Source organism: Trachinotus anak, unplaced genomic scaffold, assembly GCF_046630095.1.
Source record: "Trachinotus anak isolate AG129_WGS33_773 ecotype Australia unplaced genomic scaffold, CSIRO_AGI_Tana_v1 ptg000031l, whole genome shotgun sequence".
Classification (NCBI taxonomy): Eukaryota; Metazoa; Chordata; class Actinopteri; order Carangiformes; family Carangidae; genus Trachinotus; species Trachinotus anak.
Window position 1 is genome coordinate 3148574 of NW_027273882.1, and position 19281 is coordinate 3167854.

General features: G+C 37.4%; 1 protein-coding gene across 3 annotated transcripts; it reads left to right on the top strand.

Annotated features, from left to right (window-relative positions):
* Positions 1–22: 22 nt before the first annotated feature.
* On the top strand, positions 23–14205 carry knl1 (kinetochore scaffold 1). 3 transcript variants are annotated; one of them, XM_071467871.1, is made up of 34 exons: positions 23–180; positions 1157–1191; positions 1342–1378; positions 1473–1532; positions 1652–1734; positions 1822–1877; positions 1971–1992; positions 2090–2133; positions 2249–2301; positions 2457–3198; positions 3396–3417; positions 3559–3602; positions 3867–3919; positions 4095–4647; positions 4871–4923; positions 5211–5856; positions 6166–6209; positions 6523–8646; positions 9311–9434; positions 9550–9608; positions 9695–9793; positions 9883–9998; positions 10191–10281; positions 10393–10509; positions 10594–10681; positions 10917–10979; positions 11090–11129; positions 11221–11325; positions 11543–11643; positions 11949–12014; positions 12244–12353; positions 12626–12747; positions 13040–13165; positions 13394–14205. In XM_071467871.1, exons 2-34 carry the CDS (start codon positions 1163–1165, stop codon positions 13488–13490), a joined length of 6189 nt encoding a protein of 2062 aa, XP_071323972.1. In that variant the 5' UTR covers positions 23–180; positions 1157–1162; the 3' UTR covers positions 13491–14205. The 3 variants fall into 3 exon arrangements, with proteins under 3 accessions (XP_071323972.1, XP_071323974.1, XP_071323973.1); XM_071467873.1 differs by having other exon boundaries at positions 11955–12014; XM_071467872.1 differs by having other exon boundaries at positions 3399–3417.
* The last annotated feature ends 5076 nt before the right edge of the window (positions 14206–19281 follow it).

The following is a 19281-nucleotide window of genomic DNA, read 5'->3' on the forward strand; positions in this document are numbered from 1 at the left end:
CTAAATTCAAAACTCTGGACGTTAGCATCGACGCTCGTTGACGTTAGCTCCAGTGTTCAGGCTCGCACACCGACCCAGCTAAAAATAAGCGGCATGAAAAGTATTTTAAATTAGTTAACAAGTATTACCAGAGCCGTATCCCTTGTAAAACTCGAGGGATTACCTCGTAACAACTACAAGGTATGTCCTGTAATGATCCTTTGGTGTTCCGTTGTTTTCTTGTTCATGTTGTGAATGGTAAGCTAACACGAACGTTAGCGTTAACTAAATAAGCGCACTTTAAATCAGAGTTTTATTCTTGATAGAGATGTTTAGATTGTTTTCTCTATTGAACGAAGAACTCGTTACCGATTTTAGGAAAGTGAGTTTTGTGGTGGGATAGTTGGCGTTTGTTGACAAGGGGGAAATCCATATGTCTCGCCCACTTATTGGGCACGGACCATTTCAGCTCTGATCCCAGCATCTATTGTGCAAACACGTTTCCTTACAGATTGATAATCCTGATGATAAAGTTAAAAGTTGCAACATTAGTGAGAGGCATGTCAGTCCCATAATTGAGGCACAATCATAAAACTGATAAACACACTAGGTAATATCATCGTGCCATAGAGGGAATTTTCTTTTCCGCACTAACCAAACTTGCCAGTTATTGTTAAATGACTCACTAAAAAACATGATTTTTGTCATTAATTTGCCAATGGAAGTTCAGTCAAGTCTTGCATATAGAGGACTGTGCAACTTTAAAACAGCTTAAATTCCCCTCTGTACACTTGCACACAGTTTTTCAGGGTTCTTGGTAGGTAGGCTGTTCCAATCATCTTGAGGAACTTGCCACAGTTCATTGTGGATGTATGATCTCTCAGTGATCCAAGACTGACTTGGCAATGTTGTTTATGTTGTTATTGTTGTCTCTGAAGATAGTTCTCTATAACTCTGGCCTTTTGTTTGGGCTCACTGCGGAATGATTAGGGTACTGATCAGATGCTTTCCTGATGGTATTGAATGATGGATAATAATCTAAACATCTAAAGTGCCTAAAACATAAGCACAGGACTGTATGTCACGAAAGAGGCCATGTCTGATAAGTGTAAATTTAATCATATGTGACTGATGTTCCGATTTAGTGGAATAAAACCTTGTTTTCATATGTTCACAGTTGAAGATGGAGCCCCAGGAACCTGCAAAGAATGAGTGAGTAAAAATTATGTTGCTGACAGAAAGAAGTTATGTGTACTGTCTACACATTACCTCAAGGCCATTGCATTAACATTGTAATATGACTGGATTCACTTAAAATGCATGTGCACTAGAGCTAACTGTGTTCCATGTTTTGTGTTACAGTGAAGGCACTGGATTCTCCAAGCGGCGCATTTCCTCTGTCAGTGCTCAAAAAAAACAGATAAGCATTTTTCAAATATTTATACTTTGGCTGTAAATAAATCTGAACCATATGCAATGATTCTTTCCCACAGATTTTAAAAGCACCACGGAAATCAGCCAGATTCCCTGACCCAGAGCAACAGGAAAATGTGGTAAATGGATTGCTTGATTTGAGATTTCTACCTGATGACCAACCATAATATATGTATTTAAGTATCTTTTAGCATATTAAATCTTCTTCTCTTCTCTTCTTCTCTTTACTTTAATTAAGGTGGAATGTGCCAAACCTGTGGAAAAAAGGAATTCAAGAAGAGTCAGTTTTGCCCCTGCCAATGATGTTCTTCTGTTTTCAAAGTAAGAAACCTGTTGAACCAAATTCATTTCATTCTTCATATACAAATAAACTAGTATTTCATCCTAATCAATACTTTGTCTTTACAGGGATGTGAAAAATGCCTCTCCTGCCCGAAGTCCTTTACAAGAGTTAATGACAGCAAGTATGTAATGTAATATTTATAAACACATTTTATTTATTTATTTATTTTTTTAAATTTAAGTACCTTTGTAATATTTGTCCTGTTATTCCACAGCAGCGGCAGCCTCACAGAATAGGTAAGGTGACTTGATCCTTTCAAGCTCTGTTCAGCTGTATTTCAGATGATAAGTTGAAATTTGTCCTAACAACATTAATGTATATTTATAACATAAGGGTCCAGGTGGTGGTCACTGAAGATGGGACTCAACAGATCATGGGTAGGGATATTCTTTTTTTTGTTAGTTTTTTCTTTTTGTTCTTTACTTAAAACAGTAAGTAAATGCTTAGATAATTTGTTACTTGCTATTATTGAATTCAAGTCTCCACGTTTAGGAATGGCAACGCTTTTGAATGCTCCTCTACATGCTTCTCAACAGCAGGATAAGGTGAGCTTGAAGTCACTCTATAATGATGCTTTCAGCCAGTAAATGGTTAATTGCTTTGTTATAGTCATATTTATTATATCATTATAATGGTTTTTCATGGAAAATGTTTATATTTAATGACCATTCATTAACACAAATTAACTTAACTTTACCAGGTCTGCTTTGGTACTGCAGAAGACCTTGGTGAGAAAACGGTGATGTTTTCCACAGATGATGCGTTCATGGACATGACCCACAGTCACACTATAAACATTGCCAGTGATGCAGGTATTGCAGATATTTCCCTCCAAAACTATGACATTTTACCCACTGGTGGAGAAAAAACAGTGATGTTTACTGCTGATGATGCATCCATGGATATGACCCTAAGTCGTACTTTAAACATGACAAATGTGTCAGTATCACTACCCACTGGCAGAAACATGGATTTAAGTGTTGAGAAGAGAAACATGTCCTCATCAGTACCTAGTTTGGATCCAGGATTTGAAAACTTCCTTGCAAGTCTCTCTAAACCTAGTGGTCCCTCCTCTTTAGCCACTGCTGAGATAAACAGCTCTCTTGCCCATAGTAAAACACAAAAGGCTGATGTGGACAAAGAGAATCAGATGCCAACCTCAGTTTCAGCTATGATGAAGAAGTCTCTAAATACATCGAGGAAGACTGGGGAATCATCTTATGGAAGTGCACTCTGTCCAGAAGTGGATGTTAGCATGGATATGACTGAAGCTCAGACTGGCCGCATTCTGGGATTCACCGATGCTGATGATCCTTTTCAGTGTCTTTTCCCCACACAAGACATGTACGCCCACTCTGACAAAAAAGTATCACAAACAACAGAGGTGATGAAGACCCAACAGCAGCAGAGCAGTAAAAAGCTGGGATATTCTGAACCCAAAGGTACTGAAGTTTCTGTCAATTAAATTACTGAGTAATGGGCTAAAAACATCTTGCCTTGTCTTGATACTGCATCAGAAAGCCCGAATTTCAGAACTTTTTTTTCTTTTTGGCTGGTATAAATGTCCAGCTTTTCTATCTCTAATATATATTATCTTAAGAGCTCTGTTTTTAATGTTTGTCCAAACTTTTTTTCGCAGCAGTAGCAACAACTGAGAATAGGTATGTTAACTGACACTCTCACTTGGTTTATCAATTAAATAAAAATGTAGGTATCTTTGATTTAAATTCTGACCAGACCAAAGTTCAAAGTTTTAATGTGAAAAAGTGACAGTTTTTTTTTTTTTGTTTTCTTGTTTAAAGGGTCCGAAAGGTGATCACTGAAGAAGGGAGTGGATGGATTAGTGGTATGTTGTAAAATTAACATTTCTGTGTTTATTAAAGTTAATTAAATTAGCATCTTGTTCAGAGCTGCAACTAATGATTATTTTCATCATTGATTAATCTGCAGGTTTTTTCTTATTGATTAACTGACTAATTGGTTTAATATTAATAAAATATTAGAAAATAGTGGAAACCGTCTCTTATAATTTTCAAAAGCCCAATATAATGTAGATAAATGTCGTGTTGTTGCAGCTCTAATCCTGTTACATTGAAATTTCTATTTTTAGATATGACATCCTTGAAGAGTCCTTCTTTACATGTTTCTCATCCAAGACACAAGGTGAGATTCATAATTAGTTGATTTTGCTGTCTGAAGATAATCCTTCATACTTCACTGACATCCACTGAAACTGACCATATATAAAAAGATCAACATGTGTGTCAAATCATATGCTCAGGTTTGGAAAATTGAGTGTGGTTGAGTATGTGGTAACAAAGTGCCTTTTCTTCATCAGGTCAACTTTGATGCAAGAGATGAATGCAAAGAGAAAACCATAATGTTCACTGCGGACGATGAGTTTATGGACATGACTCAGAGTCACACAGTTAACATTGCCCATGGTCCATTGGCTCCTCAGAAAATGTCAGCAGATGGTTTGGATACTGGATCTAAGAACTTCCTTCCAAGTCTGTCTAAACCAAGTGACCCCAGTGTTAATCCTTTCATTGAAAGAATGGTGCCACCTACTGCAGCGTCCATCAACACAAACAGCTCCCTGTCCCAGCTTAAAACATCAATGGCTGACGTAGTTAAAGATAATTGGTCGCTACATACAAGCCAGACTGTCGGAGAATCTGTTGGAGGTGCAGTCTGTCCTGAAAGTGACGTGAGCATGGATATGACTGAAGCTCAAACGGGCCGCATTATAGGAATCACCGCTTCAGATGATCCTTTTCAGTTTCTTCTACCCACACAAGACATGTACCCCGACAGTGGAAGTCTGAAGAAAGAAGAGATGACGTCAGGACAGAGGAGCAGTGAAGCACTGGGATCATCTGACTATACAGGTATGGAAACCATAAAGCTGCTGGTTTATATTGAGATCACAGACCAAAACTGTGACATTTGCTCTAAACATGATGGTTATGTCGGTAATGTAAATTATGATCTATGGCTTTTTGAACCTGTATTTTATAACATCTTCAGGACAAAGATCAGACTTCTGAAGTGCCATAATATATTTTTTTATTAATTTATTAATTATTTTTTAACTCCCTATTTCCACATTAGGTTTGGAAAGCTCACTGAGGCCATCTTTAAAACCAAAGGTGCAAAGACATCAGGTGGGCTTAACTATTCACTTACTTCAATTATTTATGCAAGATTGCAGAATGAATTATTACACAGCTTACTTGCACTGAATACTTGCAATTGAAGCTAAATTCTTATCGCTGTATTTGGGTTGTAGTGTGTTGTTACACACAGTATTGATACATAGATCCTGAAATAAACAGATTTCTCGAGTTAAGCAGTATCAAAAAGGTAACATACTTTGTTTTTAGTGTGCCTTTGAAGTGATAATGATGAATGAAGTTTTAAATCGCTTAAAGTCATTTTTTTTCATCACCAGGACAAGTTTGACACTGAAGATGACTACAGAGAGAAAACAGTGAGGTTTTCTGCAGATGATGCCTGTATGGATGTGACACGAAGTCACACAGTCAACATTGCCACTGGTTTCAAATTGCAGTCGCACCAAAACCTGGGCTTTTCACCTTTTTGCAGAGAGAAAACTGTGAGGTTCAATGCAAATGATGCAGCTATGGATATGACCAAGTGCCTCACTGTTAATATAGACAGTAACCTAGTGTCAGATTCAGTTTGCCCTGTGAAGAAACAAGAAAGTGAGAAATATGGTCCATCCAGAGACGGATCTTCATCAGCACACAATTTAGAACGAGGATTTAATACCTTTCTTACAAGTCTCTCAAAACCAAGTGACCTTAGCATTGATCCTGTGTTTGCAAGAATGACACCGACAGCTGCATCATCCTCTAACATTGGAGACTCATCCAATGTGGGTACAGTCTGTCCCGAAGATGACGTAAGCATGGATATGACTGAGGCCCAAACAGGCAAGATTTTAGGAATCACAGATACAAATGATCCTCTGCAGTGTCTTTTTCCCACACAAGATGTGTATGGCAATTTGAAGAAAATGGAGATGACTTCACAATTGCAGAGCACTGAAGTACCCAGATCATCTAATTGTAAAGGTATGGAACAAACAAATCTTCCAGATTGTTTTGAATTAGATGGACTGTAGACAAAAAACTGCAGAATTATAACCAATCCAAAATTTGACTTTTGAGAATAAGAATATGAATCAAAAATGTAAAATTTGAACTAAATAACATATTTTGAGAATGTGAATTATAATATAGATTTTAAAGTAAAAAAATAATGTATTAAGGCATGATGTTTTGTTTCATGTAATTTTTTACTTTTATATAAAAGTCAGCAGGGATTGTAATAAATGAACCACGAGAGATTTCAATTCACTTTGATGTCATGTCCACATTTAGGTATGGAGAAGTCACTGAAGACTTCTTTAAAGACAAAGATGCAGGTAAGCTTGAACATTCTGATAGTTGCTGGTATTTATTTATCCACCGTGGGTAAAGAAACCTGACTCCAAATGAATGCTTATGTTGACATGTTTATTGAATGTGCATATATACGTTTGTTGGCCAACACGTTTATCTTAACAATTTTATAAGATGACAATGTCTGTGTTGTCTTCTCAGCTTGTTCTGCTGCTCCCAAAAATATGTTAAACCAGCTTTAAATCTTCCAAGTTTTTTTTTTTTGTAATGGATTGTGGCACTGGAGTAGTAAAAATATTATAGTAATTAAATAATAACGCTGACTGTCTCCCTCAGGTCAAGTTTGATGCTGAAGATGACTGCAGAGAGAAAACTGTGAGGTTCTCTGCAGATGATGCAGCTATGGATGTGACACAAAGTCACACGGTCAACATTGCCACTCATTTCAAACCACAGTCCCACCTAAATTTGGACTTTTTACCTGCATGTGGAGAGAAGACGGTGAGGTTCACTGCAGATAATGCCTGTATGGATGTGACAAAAAGCCATACTGTAAACATTGCCTCTGAGTTCCAACTGCCATCACACCAAAATCTTGACCAGCTACCTAGTTGTGGAGAGAAAACGGTGAGGTTCACTGCAAGTGACGCGGCCATGGATGTGACACGAAGTCACACTGTAAACATTACAAGTCACTTGGGACTGCAATCACACCAAAATATGGAATTTTTACCTATTTCTGGAGAAAAAACGGTGAGGTTCACTGCGATTGATGCAGCTATGGATGTGACACGCAGCCACACTGTCAACATTGCCACTGACTTTGAATTGCCATCACACCAAAATGTTGACCCTCTACCTACATCTGGAGAGAAAACAGTGAGGTTCACTGCGAATGATGCAGCTATGGATGTGACGCGCAGTCACACTGTCAACATTGCAAGTCATCTGGGACCAGAGTCACACCAAAATTTGGACTTTTTACCTACTTGTGGTGAGAAAACAGCCAGGTTCAATTCAAATGATGCAGCTATGGATATGACCCAGTGCCTCACTGTAAATATCGACAGCAACTCAGTATCAGATTCAGTTCTTCAATGCCAAGAATCAAACATCTTATCCACCCGCGGAAACACAGATTTACCTTTAACAGTGAAGAAGAGAGAAAAAAACAGATCCTCATCAGCACACAGTCTGGATCCAGGATTTAAAAACTCTCTGGCTAAGATGAGTGGCCCCTGGACTAATCCCGTGATTACCAAAGCAGCTACTCCTGCTGCACCATCCTCTTCGGAAGGTGTTGATACAGATGGCTGCCTTGGCCAGCTTCAAACGCAGAACCCTGATATGGATGCTGAAAATGTGGCTCCAGGTTTTGTTCCAGCTACCGTGGAGAAGCCCCAATATGAGGCCATGACAGACTGTCCAGAAAACAATGTGAGCATGGATATGACTGAAGCTCAAACAGGCCACATTTTGGGACAAACTTGCACAGAAGAACTCCCTCAAGAGTCATATCCCAATTCTGACCATTTGAAGCAAACAGAGGCAACTTCACAACGGAGCAATGAAGCACTGGGTTCATCCAACCCTAACGGTGTGGAAAACACAAACTGTCCAGATTCTTCTGACTCAAATGAAATTGCGACCAGGAAAGAACCCAAACCAAGAAATTATACTTCTTCGATATCGCAGAAGATGGAAGGTTCTCCCAGTGCTAATGACCAAGATGTTGATATGTTACATTCACGGAAGTCTAGGCGAATGAGTTTAGCTGATCTCCAGTCAAAAGTGAGGCGTTTGAGCCACATGATAAATACTGCTCCTGATACTATGGCTGTGGAAAGCTGCACAGCACCTTTGGCTCAGTTGGACCACGACTTGGACAAAACCTCAAACGATGAAATAAAATCCCCGCCTGTCCAGGAGCCTGAACTTGAAATGGATTTGGTAAATAGTCAAGATAATACACAGGCTCAGTGTCCTGAGCAAGCTGAAGAAGCCCCAACTACTGCTACTCCTTTCAACTTGAAGACTAAACAGCTTATGTCCAGACTCTCAGTGGGAGGCTTTAAGCCGAAACTCCCCCGGAGAAGCAAACCAGATGATCCAAAGAAGGTGAATTCTGTGGGAGAGCATACAAAGACAATAACTATCAATATTACTAATCAAATGAGTAACTCTGACAATGATGTGAGTGATATTTATGATGAAGAGCTTGAAAGCTATGAAGATGTGTCAGAAACACTGGACGCAAGGAGTCCCCAGAAAGTCACTGAAAAAATGAGTCATTCCCAGGAGTTCAACGTCGATGAGCTTTTAGAGGAAGATGTGTTTGAAGAAGACTTTATTAGTGATGTCCATGGAAAAAAGAGACCTTTGCCAAAAGACGAAATTAATATGGAGAATGAGAAGAGAATGAAAGCATCCACTGAGAAGGCCACTGATGTCATTGAAATGGTAAGTCAAATTAGTGCGTTGTTAATTCTCAAATAATGACTGGTGCCTTTATGTAGCTTCTGTTTAATTTTCTTGTATATTTACTTAACTTTTTATTAACTGCACAGAAAATTAATTTGGAAAACAAATACCTTCATTTCTAATTGGCCTAGTTTTACTTATATATTTACCTGTTTTTATTTGCTATTAATGCAAAGTCAAAACCTCATTTTTGTTGAATTGATAAATTCAGTTTGATGTACATTTCACAGTCACATTATTTCTGCCACTGTTTGTATTCACTGATTATTTACAGTTATTTCCTTTTTGCCATTTCTCAAGCAAAACTTTCTGTCAGTGAAACACACTAACGTGTCATATTTAAAGCCTTTCAGTGATCCAAAAGGCATAATCAAGCTCGTTCCTTGTCTTCTTTTAATTTGAAACATCTGAATGAAGTCTTGGGTTTAATAAACAGTAACCGATGGTGGTCAAGTAGGCACGTAGATGTGGTTGTGGTAGCATATTTAATATTTAAGGTTTGGCTTTTATTATCTGTTATTTGAGAATTAATGTAAGTTACATTACAATTTCTATTGTATAGTTTTTTTATTCATTTTATTCACATTCTTCTCCTGTGTTGTTGCATTTTTTTTTTTTTTTGTTTGTATATTTGTTTTGAAAGGAATTACAGTCTCATTTTGTGGATGGGAACATCAGCACAGCTCCAAACATGACTACGTACACTACTGATTGCTCCAGCAGTAGTCACACAACCAGCATCAGATGTGAAGCTGCGTTTGAGTCAAGTAAGTTCTTATTCTTTCTTTTTTTGTTGGTATATTTATGGGTTTTTTTTTGTTTGTTTCTTTTTTTGATACAATTATTTGTACTGTTTGTGAAGTTTATTTCCTTGGTTTTCAGCTTTGAAACAAAGCCTGTTTGAATCTCAGCTTGAAGATTATGCAAGTGATGTACAAAAGGTATGTTGCTGGCATATTTTACAAAAATATTCAGTGAAATTTTAACTCCTTAAGGCTGGTTATTTAACTCAATGTTTTGATTACAGAGATTGGATGATGGCACCATTACAGTGTTAGAGTTCTTTAAACTCTTCAACATAGACTTTGTCATCCATAATCCTCGGCAAAGTGTGCTTCCTGGCAGAGTAGGTTCATCTTTATTCATTTCACAAGATTATTTTTATTTTAAAAACAGTTGAATGTAGTGATGTGACGTTTTACTTTGTTTTTGCAGCTTTTGTCAGACACAGATCACACACCAATGGATTTACTGAAAGACAGGCACATCAGCCGTCCTAAACAGATGGTGTATGAGACAAATGTCTTGAACCTCACAGAAAAGGTGGAGGGGTATGTACGCTTCAGATTGTACAAATATGAATGCCGTTTAGAAAACTCTTAGTAGGGGATTGCCATAATTTATCAGGGAATTCCTTATTCACAGTTTTGTAATCCCAAAAGCATCACTTTTTTAGCAGAGTGCCAGAAATCACAGAATAAAGTAACAACTGAAGCTGTAACACAGGTCTGCTTTGTCCACAGGTTGAAGGTGCGAATGCGGGACCTAGACCAACCTCTGAAGATTGTTAATAGACCTTTGTGGAAGGAGATGAGAAACTCCTCAGAGAAAGAGGTATTGATGGATGGCACTTTAACTGCCATTTTTTTGTGTGCTGTGTGTAGATGTAGCAATAGAAATGGTATTATCTTATATCTAACCCTCACTATTTCTTTGAATCCACAGCTCAAATCTTTTGGTGCAAAACTAAAAGAGAGAAATAACATCTTCAGAAAGATGAGCAAAGCTCAGTCACATGAAATGAAGGAGGTCCTGTACGCGAATCTTGTGCAGGCTAATCTGGTAAGAGTTGTCACACAAATGCAGAATTACAACATGGGGAGATTTTTGTAAATGGAAGTTAATTGTAGTTTTTCTTCTTTTCAGGAGGAGCAACAAAAGTTGAGAGGAACAATTAACGAAGCAGATGAAATGATAAAAAGTCTGGATGATTGTATTTGTGAATTAGAAACAGGTATGACCACTGTGGGAAAGGTTTATCATGCTTCCTTATCTGTTTCAGCCCATAACCAGAGAGGGATTTTCCTACAGTAAATTTACTTGTTTAATTATTTTATTTTATTTTCTGAGGTATATTCTCTTATACCTGTATTCTCTTACTACTGTAAGAGAATACAGTTTCACAAATAAAGAGACGGAGCAGTAGGTGAAACAGCTGTAACACCTCATCTGTTTTGTCCTCCATTTAGAACTTGCTGCAGTTGAAGAAAAAGGCTTTGACGACAAACCAAGTCTGAAATCACACCAGGAAGGTAACTTGGGCTGATTATTGTCATTTCTATTATTTGTTTTATTTTTTTGCAAACTTGAACCGGTCGTTGAGGGTTTTTTGTTTTGTATGTTTGTTTGGTTTTTTCAACAGAAATGAAGACGGTCACTGAAGCTTTGGATCATAATGAAAGGTGAGTTGAGAATATTGATAAGGATCTTTTTCATGTGAAGTTGGACAGGAATGTAAATTGTGTCTTATTCTTCTCTTTGTTCTTGCCACAGACAAATGTCTGAACTGGGGTTGCAGAAGAGCCATAATTTAAATAAACTCAAGAGGCTGAAAGCTGAAACAAGGAACCTCGAGAGCCATGTCACCATGCTGCATGTGTAGGTTTCATTATTTTCATATGTTTAGGGACATGCCTTGCTTTCAAAATATGTTTTGTTTTGTTTTGGTTTTTTTTTTGGTTTTTTTTTACTCTCCTCACTTGGTCATTAATGAGACCCTTAGTTTATTTCACTAAATTCTTTTTATCAGCTTTACTTTAGGTGTTTGTACACAAATATAGTCAAGTTAATACCTTGTGTACATTTCTTACCTCAGGGTGAATGAGTGGAAGCTTGGAGAAAAGAAGGACAACTGCACAGTCTACACATTCCTCCATGACACCATGCATCTAAAGTTGGTGTATGAAAAATACAAAGGTGAGATTTTTTATTTTTATTTTAGAGAGTGAATGAGCCCCAAATTGTTTTTTAACAGCAGATAATGCTACATAGTGGAGAGCATTAATATTGATTTAATGTAATTTAACATTTTAAATTCATGTTCATCCAAAAAAAGAAGGCTTAAAAAGAAAGAAAATATAATCAGCATTTTTATCAGGACACAGTTTGTCATTAAAACTATTGCTTACCACCCAAACTATTTGTGTTTTCATTCAAAGCAAATATTTTTTTACAAAAATGTTTGTTTTAAAAGTATTGTTTTCTTTTTATTGTTTTTGAAGGAACAGATGCAGATAATCAGTCTGAGAGGAAAATATCTCACATCACCTTCAATCTCCAACTTGATGGTGAGAAAAAAAAACAATGCAACATATAATATGTCATAAGTTGTCGTTTGCTTTCTGATTGTCTTCCATGCCTTATTAATATTAATTAAATCTTTGGTAGTTAATTAGTGGCCCTGCCCCTTCATGATGATGATACATTTAATTTCCACTAGCACTTTAAGTATGGAGGACGTAGCTTTAACTGGTCATTTGTGGAAATAATTTTGTAACATTTTTTTATTTCGACCAGATGAGAAGTCGCAGTGCCATGCCCGCCTTGTTCACAAACTTCTCTCTCAGTACATTGAGAGTGAAACCTCGTGGGTGGAGAAGTACCCAACAAGTAGACATGTCCCAAAGGTAAGCACAACTAAGACCCAGTGTTGTCTTTTGTTATTTTACATACACTCGCTATGAAAATGCTCTATTTATGGCCAGTCTTGCTAAAGTTGTGAATTTGTTGCCCCACAACAGATATTGTATTTTACACTGAGGATACTAACGGCCACAATTCATGACTTAAATTTGATCATTTTCACTTTTCTTGTGCTTTTTGCCATGGTGGAAGTAACATCGAACAGTTAAGTTAGAGGATCTTTCCTCTGACGACTTCTGTCTCCTGTTGTATGCAGCTGCTTCATGACGTTGGCCTGGTGGTGAGCCGCTGTCGTCTGCTGGGAGAGGAGCTGCGTCTGCTGAAAATGTGGGGAGGTCTAAGGCTTGACATCCTGGACATCAGCTGTGTCGACACACTGTAAGACTTTATCCTCTTGAAAGATGACTTGCCTGCAATATTTAGCACTTTTTAAAGGTGCAACTTTTTTTTTAAGATAACTGTAATTTATTTAGCCTTTGTTAAGGATGAGGATTTGAAACTGTGATATCATCTGGTGCATTTTGATTTAAAGCACCAAGATAACTTATTTGCCAATTTTGACAAAGCTTAAGCCCAAACCTGGCATTAATAACTTTAAACATTTGCTCAAAATCACATAAATGTTCATGTTATCACAATCAGTGTGTAATATCCTGTTTTCTTCTTCTAGAGTGCACATTGTCTTCAGCAGTCTCAAGAAATGTTCTAAGTTTGAGGTGGTCTTCTCTGTCAGTCTGATCAACCACCTCTGTGTCCTTCAAGTAGAGAGCTTTAAAAACATGATCGGAAGCTCTGGGTGAGTAAGACTCAGATATGAACTAATAAATTCACTAAAACTGCTGAACTTTTACTCTCTTAACATCCAGGTGGAAGTGCATGCAACTTTAACACTAACTTAAAGCCATGTGTTGTGCCAGCATAAAGACTTTGTTGATAATAATGTTAAAGCTACATTACATTTCTTGAAGGGACAGACAGAACAAAACAACAAAGAATAATATTTGATATTTTATTATATTTGCAGGATCAAACAGATTGAAGATATCGTGGCATCGTTCAGTCCGACCAGGAACCTCTTGACGAAGATTGTAAAAAAAATTCATGATAATCTACTGCTCTGAAACAAAAATACGTCCAATATCAAATTTTGATTCCACTTGCTGTACAACCAAAATCTGTTGTACAATGTAGATAGTTGAAAAACGAAAGACTTGAAATTTCATGTGCAACATAACATGTGAAAAGTCAAATAGTTAAATTTCTACAATACAGCAAATCACATAATTTTCAGCTATAGTTCTGGTATTGCATATAGTTGCTTTAGCTATATTATCAAAATGGAAAATTTGGCTTAATTTATATTTAGTGATCATGATTGCCATTAAAAATATCATATACAGTTGTCTTTCATTGGTCAGTGGTGCAGGTTGTGCAGTTTGTCCTGTGCAGTTTCCAGAGTCACCTCCAGATGGTGAACATAGACTGAATTTACAGAACCAGTATCTTGTTTTGCTTGCAGACGCATGCATGCATATATCTGTGGATATACAACAGAAGGTTGTATATCTCACGTTATTGTAGCTTTGTGCAGAACTGAACATATGTAAATATATTTTACTTTATTTTCTTCATTGTAAATCAGCTTCTTTAATCTCTTTCACACTTTTAAGAATAGCTTTGTACTTTAGTCATCAGAAAACAAGAAATGTAAAAATGTATTTACTCAGGATTCCATGAAAAAACTGTTGTCTCAGAAGGTTTTTTTTTTTAGTAGGTGGGGTTCTGTTTTCTTTTTGTGTTACTTTTGGTGATTAATAAATATGATTAATAAACATGTATACGTTTGTAACTGTTTTAATAATGAATCATCAAGAATGAAGATCAATCCGTTGAATGTGAAATCTAAATACAGATCTGTCAGTGTTGAGATCAGTTGATGAAATCCCTCAACATTAGACTACAATAAGCTTAAAGACTAATGTGGCCTCCACTGACCTATCGACTTGATAGGCGCTCATGATGTTTTTGGTAAATTTATTGCACTCACGCTAAGTATATTCTCTGCAAAGGGACACAAATTCTACATCTGATACTGCAGCCAGGTCCACAGTGACTTGTGATGCAACAAAAGCATAGAGTATGATTAAAGTCAAACCTGAAACATGGGTTTTTCTGTTGAGCTTTGCATCTCCATCCCCACTCACACAGACATTTAAAGGATCAGACCAAAATGTATCTTCAGCGTCAGTTTGTTCTCTTGTACTGTGCTTTGACATCAGATGGCGCTACGAACTTGTGAAATATATAATTGATTCCGATGCCGCTGTATAACCCAGAGTGAAAACTATCCACATGTTAAGTTGACATCACAATGCTGACCTTTAAAATTATGAATTTTAGAGGATCTTTAAGGATTCAGCTAATTTTCAAAAAAAAAAAAAAAAAAAAATCACCAAAAGAGTTTGGTGCTGTCAGGTGAAGTAGTGGTTCCCAACCTTCTTGCTTGTGACACCTGAAAACAAAGCATGTCTATTTACTCCCCCTCGTCACAGGTGTGTGGCCTCAGTGTGGGTACGAGTTGTGCGCAGTTGAACCAAAGAGTTTTACTTCTCAGATTATTTCCATTAAAGATTGATTTCCATTGAATCTTCAATGGAAATGAATTTCCTCAGTCCCTAGTACTTCATAAGAAAAATGCAAAAAATAGAGATAATTTGAAAAAAAAAAAAACAATTTTATGAAATAAATATTGATTTCTTTTTTAAAATTTTTGACCCCCTCAGATTCATCTGGGGACCTTTAAGAGGCCAGAACCCCAGGCATTCAGGAACCACTGCATTATCAGAGTTTATGTAGGATATAGTTTTAAAGTGCTTCCATTTCTGATTTTCAATAGAGTTTCTAACAATGTTTCATACATTTTAAGACATAGAGATTTTTCTCAGAACACAGACGGCCTAGTAATCCTTCAATCTTTGTTCAAGTACCAGCACGATTTATTCCCCCCATCAACAACCAGAGAGTAGCTGCATGACTGGATCAAACAAAGACACCTCTGTGCAGGCTCCAGGTTTCTTTTGTTGAACCTGGTGTAAAGTTAGGATTATTTAGCTGCAAAGGAAGAGGGACATTTAGACATTTTTCATATTTTTGCTGTGTCCAGAGCCACACTGCAACAGCCAAGACATGACTGACATGGACAGTGTCCAGGGGTCATTTGAAAGGTCAAAGAGCCTCTGACAGGGTGTGTGTGTGTGTGTGGGGAGGGGGGGGGGGGCATAACTGTCCACTCCTGAAGGACTGACGTCAAGGGTCAAAGTGGACTTTCCAAACCATCACCCTCGAGTGAGCCATCAAGGGAGACAAGTTCCTCCCCCCCTCCCTGCCTCCCTCCCCAGGGAACAACGGCTGCTGTCAAACCAGATAGAGGACACATGGGGGTGTCCAGGCAGGGGTTAAGTTTGACTGAAGCGGCATTTGGGTCTGCTGACCTCAGCCAGAAGGTCAACTCAATTTCATTTCAATCGATCCACTGAAGGATTTTTCATTACTTACACGTGTGAAACTCATCCATTCATTAGCTCATAATACAATACAAATAGGAATTAGATTTTTTTCCCCTGTAGTTTATAGTAAATTCAAATTGATGGTTTCATTTTCTGTTTGTGATTGAATTTCTAACTCTTCTTATTCTCTGTAAATAGTTTGGTATGTAGATGAGTCATGGCTGGTGAGAAGAAGCTCAATCTTAATGCCATTACCTGTTTATAGGTAAAATGTAATTCCTGGAACACTGTTTTTGTTTTGTTTTTGCTAAATATATGTTTCTACTTTCTTCTGACAACAGGATTTTTCTTGTTGCTTAAACATAGAAAATGCTCTTCACAAATTACGCCTACACCAGGTAAGCCGTAAACTCAAATGATGTGTTATGATGATAATAGCTGTAGTTATCTCCATCTGCAATCACTGTAATTTCAGGGCAATTTCAGCCTCAATAGAAAATACTGGGTATAAAATGGGAGACTAGCATTTTGCCACATTGGACGGAAAATGGATTCAACTTTGATTGAACTACTTGAAAGAAAATATTGGACCAATTAGCCGTTCCCCGTGCAGCCACGCTGCTAGTGTGGCCAAAAATCTACAAACCTTTATCTTTCCCCATGAAACTGAAACCTGAATTAGTTGCATCAAATGTATTTGAATTATATAAATTATACAAAAAATTATTCACATACAAAGAGAACAGATGTATTATACCAGACTTAGGTAGTAGAATCATTTCCATCTGCACACTAAACACTAATATAACTAATGCAGTGAATACAAATACAAATTTAAAAACAACAGTAAATACTAAATACTATGTTTAATGATAAATCAAACATAAATACAAATGTCAATCATTGCATCAAACTGAAATCAATATATATAAATAATCACAGATACTGTGTCAAATCTGATTTCTTAAAATCAATCTTTTGGGATCACGACAAAAAGTATATTGAAAGGGTGAATCCAAATTAATCAAAATCAAAAAGCTTTTTGCCTTACTCTCTGCAAAAAGCGACAAGTTCCGCCTTAAAATACATCAGAGTTTAATTAGTATATACTGGTTAGTTTTATATTTAGCTTTGTGTTTAATCATATTTGGCTCAGTAAAGTTAAGATCATAAAGGCATCATCACTTACACCGATGTACTGTTTTCCTCTCTGACTGACAAATTCAACAGTTAATTGAGATTTAGATGAAATTAGGTGGCAACACATTGTCACCAAACCAAAGGCATAATTCTGTAAAGTGGAACATTTGGCCTCGGGCAACCAGGTTATAATTTGTTTATCCCCAGATCCGGGGGCCATATTTCACCTTAGTAACCTCATCAGTGTCGTTCATCGACATCAGCAAGGAGGGACAGAGAATTGGTTTTAGAAGATGGCAAACTAGATTGGCGTCCATTTGTATTAAAGTAAAAACACAACCACCTGCCAGACACACGACTACTTTATCCAAGAAAGAAAGAAAAGGGAAATGAGGAGCATGTGCACTGTATTCTAGCAGGAAGGACCAGTTTCCATTAGAGTATGAAAGAGTATAAAAAGTCAGCATTTTAAACCAGCAATTATATTTATTTATAAATATCAAATATCAAAGGGACCACAAGTAAAAGTAAGAACAGGTACTGTACATGGTCCCAAAAGGTTAAATGTATTGTCCATAACAGGACCTGCAGCATTCAGCATTAAACACAATTAATAAACTAAGTTTTAATATTCAGTAGAAACCTAAATAATGGGTCCCCACGATAGTAATGATAATAATAATCCATAGTATCATGTGGGGTCCCCCAAGGCTCCATTCTGGGATCCCCCTTGTTTGGCTGGATGTGCAGTTGAGGTGCCAAAGGCTCTCACTACAGAAATTGTGGGATGTCAATGCTCCATAGTGCAGTTAGTTAAGAATAAAATGTTGTTGCCAGGGCTTTTAAGACCATAATACTGATGGTTTTCATCTGGATGTGCAGACACTCACCAGCAGAGTTTTGTTCACAATCCCATTTTAAAGAAGGTCAGAGTTCAACACTGAGATCATTTGCAGTAAACCAGCCACCACTGCTATAACTGCACCAACAGACTGCCAACACCTTCATTCTGCAGTAATTCTCCTCCATTGTCCTTCCCTTCCTTTGGCCTCGGTAGCCATGTTTGTTCATGAGTCTTATCGTAACTATCGAACTGTAATGCCGGGGTCCAGCTGCGACAGCTTCACTCATACAGTTAGAAAAAGATAACGGCAGCACAGTTTGAACAGTGTTGGACTTTGCTGCAAGTCCTGAGGGAGGGGTTGTATTGAAGCCAAAACACAATGTTTCTATTCTTAAGGCATTACTGTACGTTCACAACACATAATACTGTCAATAAAAGGTACAGTCTGAGAAGAAGAATGAAACAGTGTAGTCCCCTGGTACTCTTTGATTCTACTCCAGTTATGTTGTTGATTTGGATCAAAATAAAGACATTATGTAAGTGTTCTTAAATATATATAATATACATGTTATCAACCACAACAGCTGTGACCCCACAAAACAATGCATGCCCTAATAATAGGTCGAGCAATGCAACAGATAAAAGCTTTGGGAAAATATGTAGAGTTAATGCACAAGTAAGCTGTGAGAGGTGGGTCCTGGAAGAGTTAAGACCATTGATAATGTAGGTTATGGTGATACAAAATAATAATAATACAATAATACAATATAGTCTGTTATATATAACAGTTACCTGGAAATTTCTAGTTTTCTAGTATTCATTTTTCTGTAGAAATGTAGAAATGAAATGGAGGTCTGACCATGTGTGGTTAGGACACACAGATATGCCAAGACAAAGGCAGGGACTGAAGTATCAATTAACTTCACACAAAACTAAGGGTAGTTTTTTTCTTCTTCTTGTTTATTTTTTTGAGGTCTTTTTAAGCCATCTGTTGACTTAGCATAGTATTTCTCCACGCTCTCAGCTCTTTCCCTTCACTCCATTATTCATTCCAGGATTACATTTTTAGAGGAGGGAAAACTAATAGCATGTGACCACGGCTCCCAAATAAACTGTGTGTCTGAAACGGAGACGTAGGGAGTCCTGCCTTTACACAGATGACTTCAAATGTCACTGTTCATGTCACCATCATGCTCTTGTGACCATCTGACCTTCCCCACTCCCCGCTCCCCACTTCCCACTCATCCTGCACCACTGTAGGCCTTCTATAGAGCGGAGGTTATCTTGTTAGGGGGCATTAGAAGGCGTCTTAATTGGTCCTTCCAGGCAGGTAATTAGCTCTGATGGCATGTGCTCCCATAGTGATGCGAATGACAAGGACACAGCCACATCCCACCCCTCGCCCTAATCACCAGCTCACAC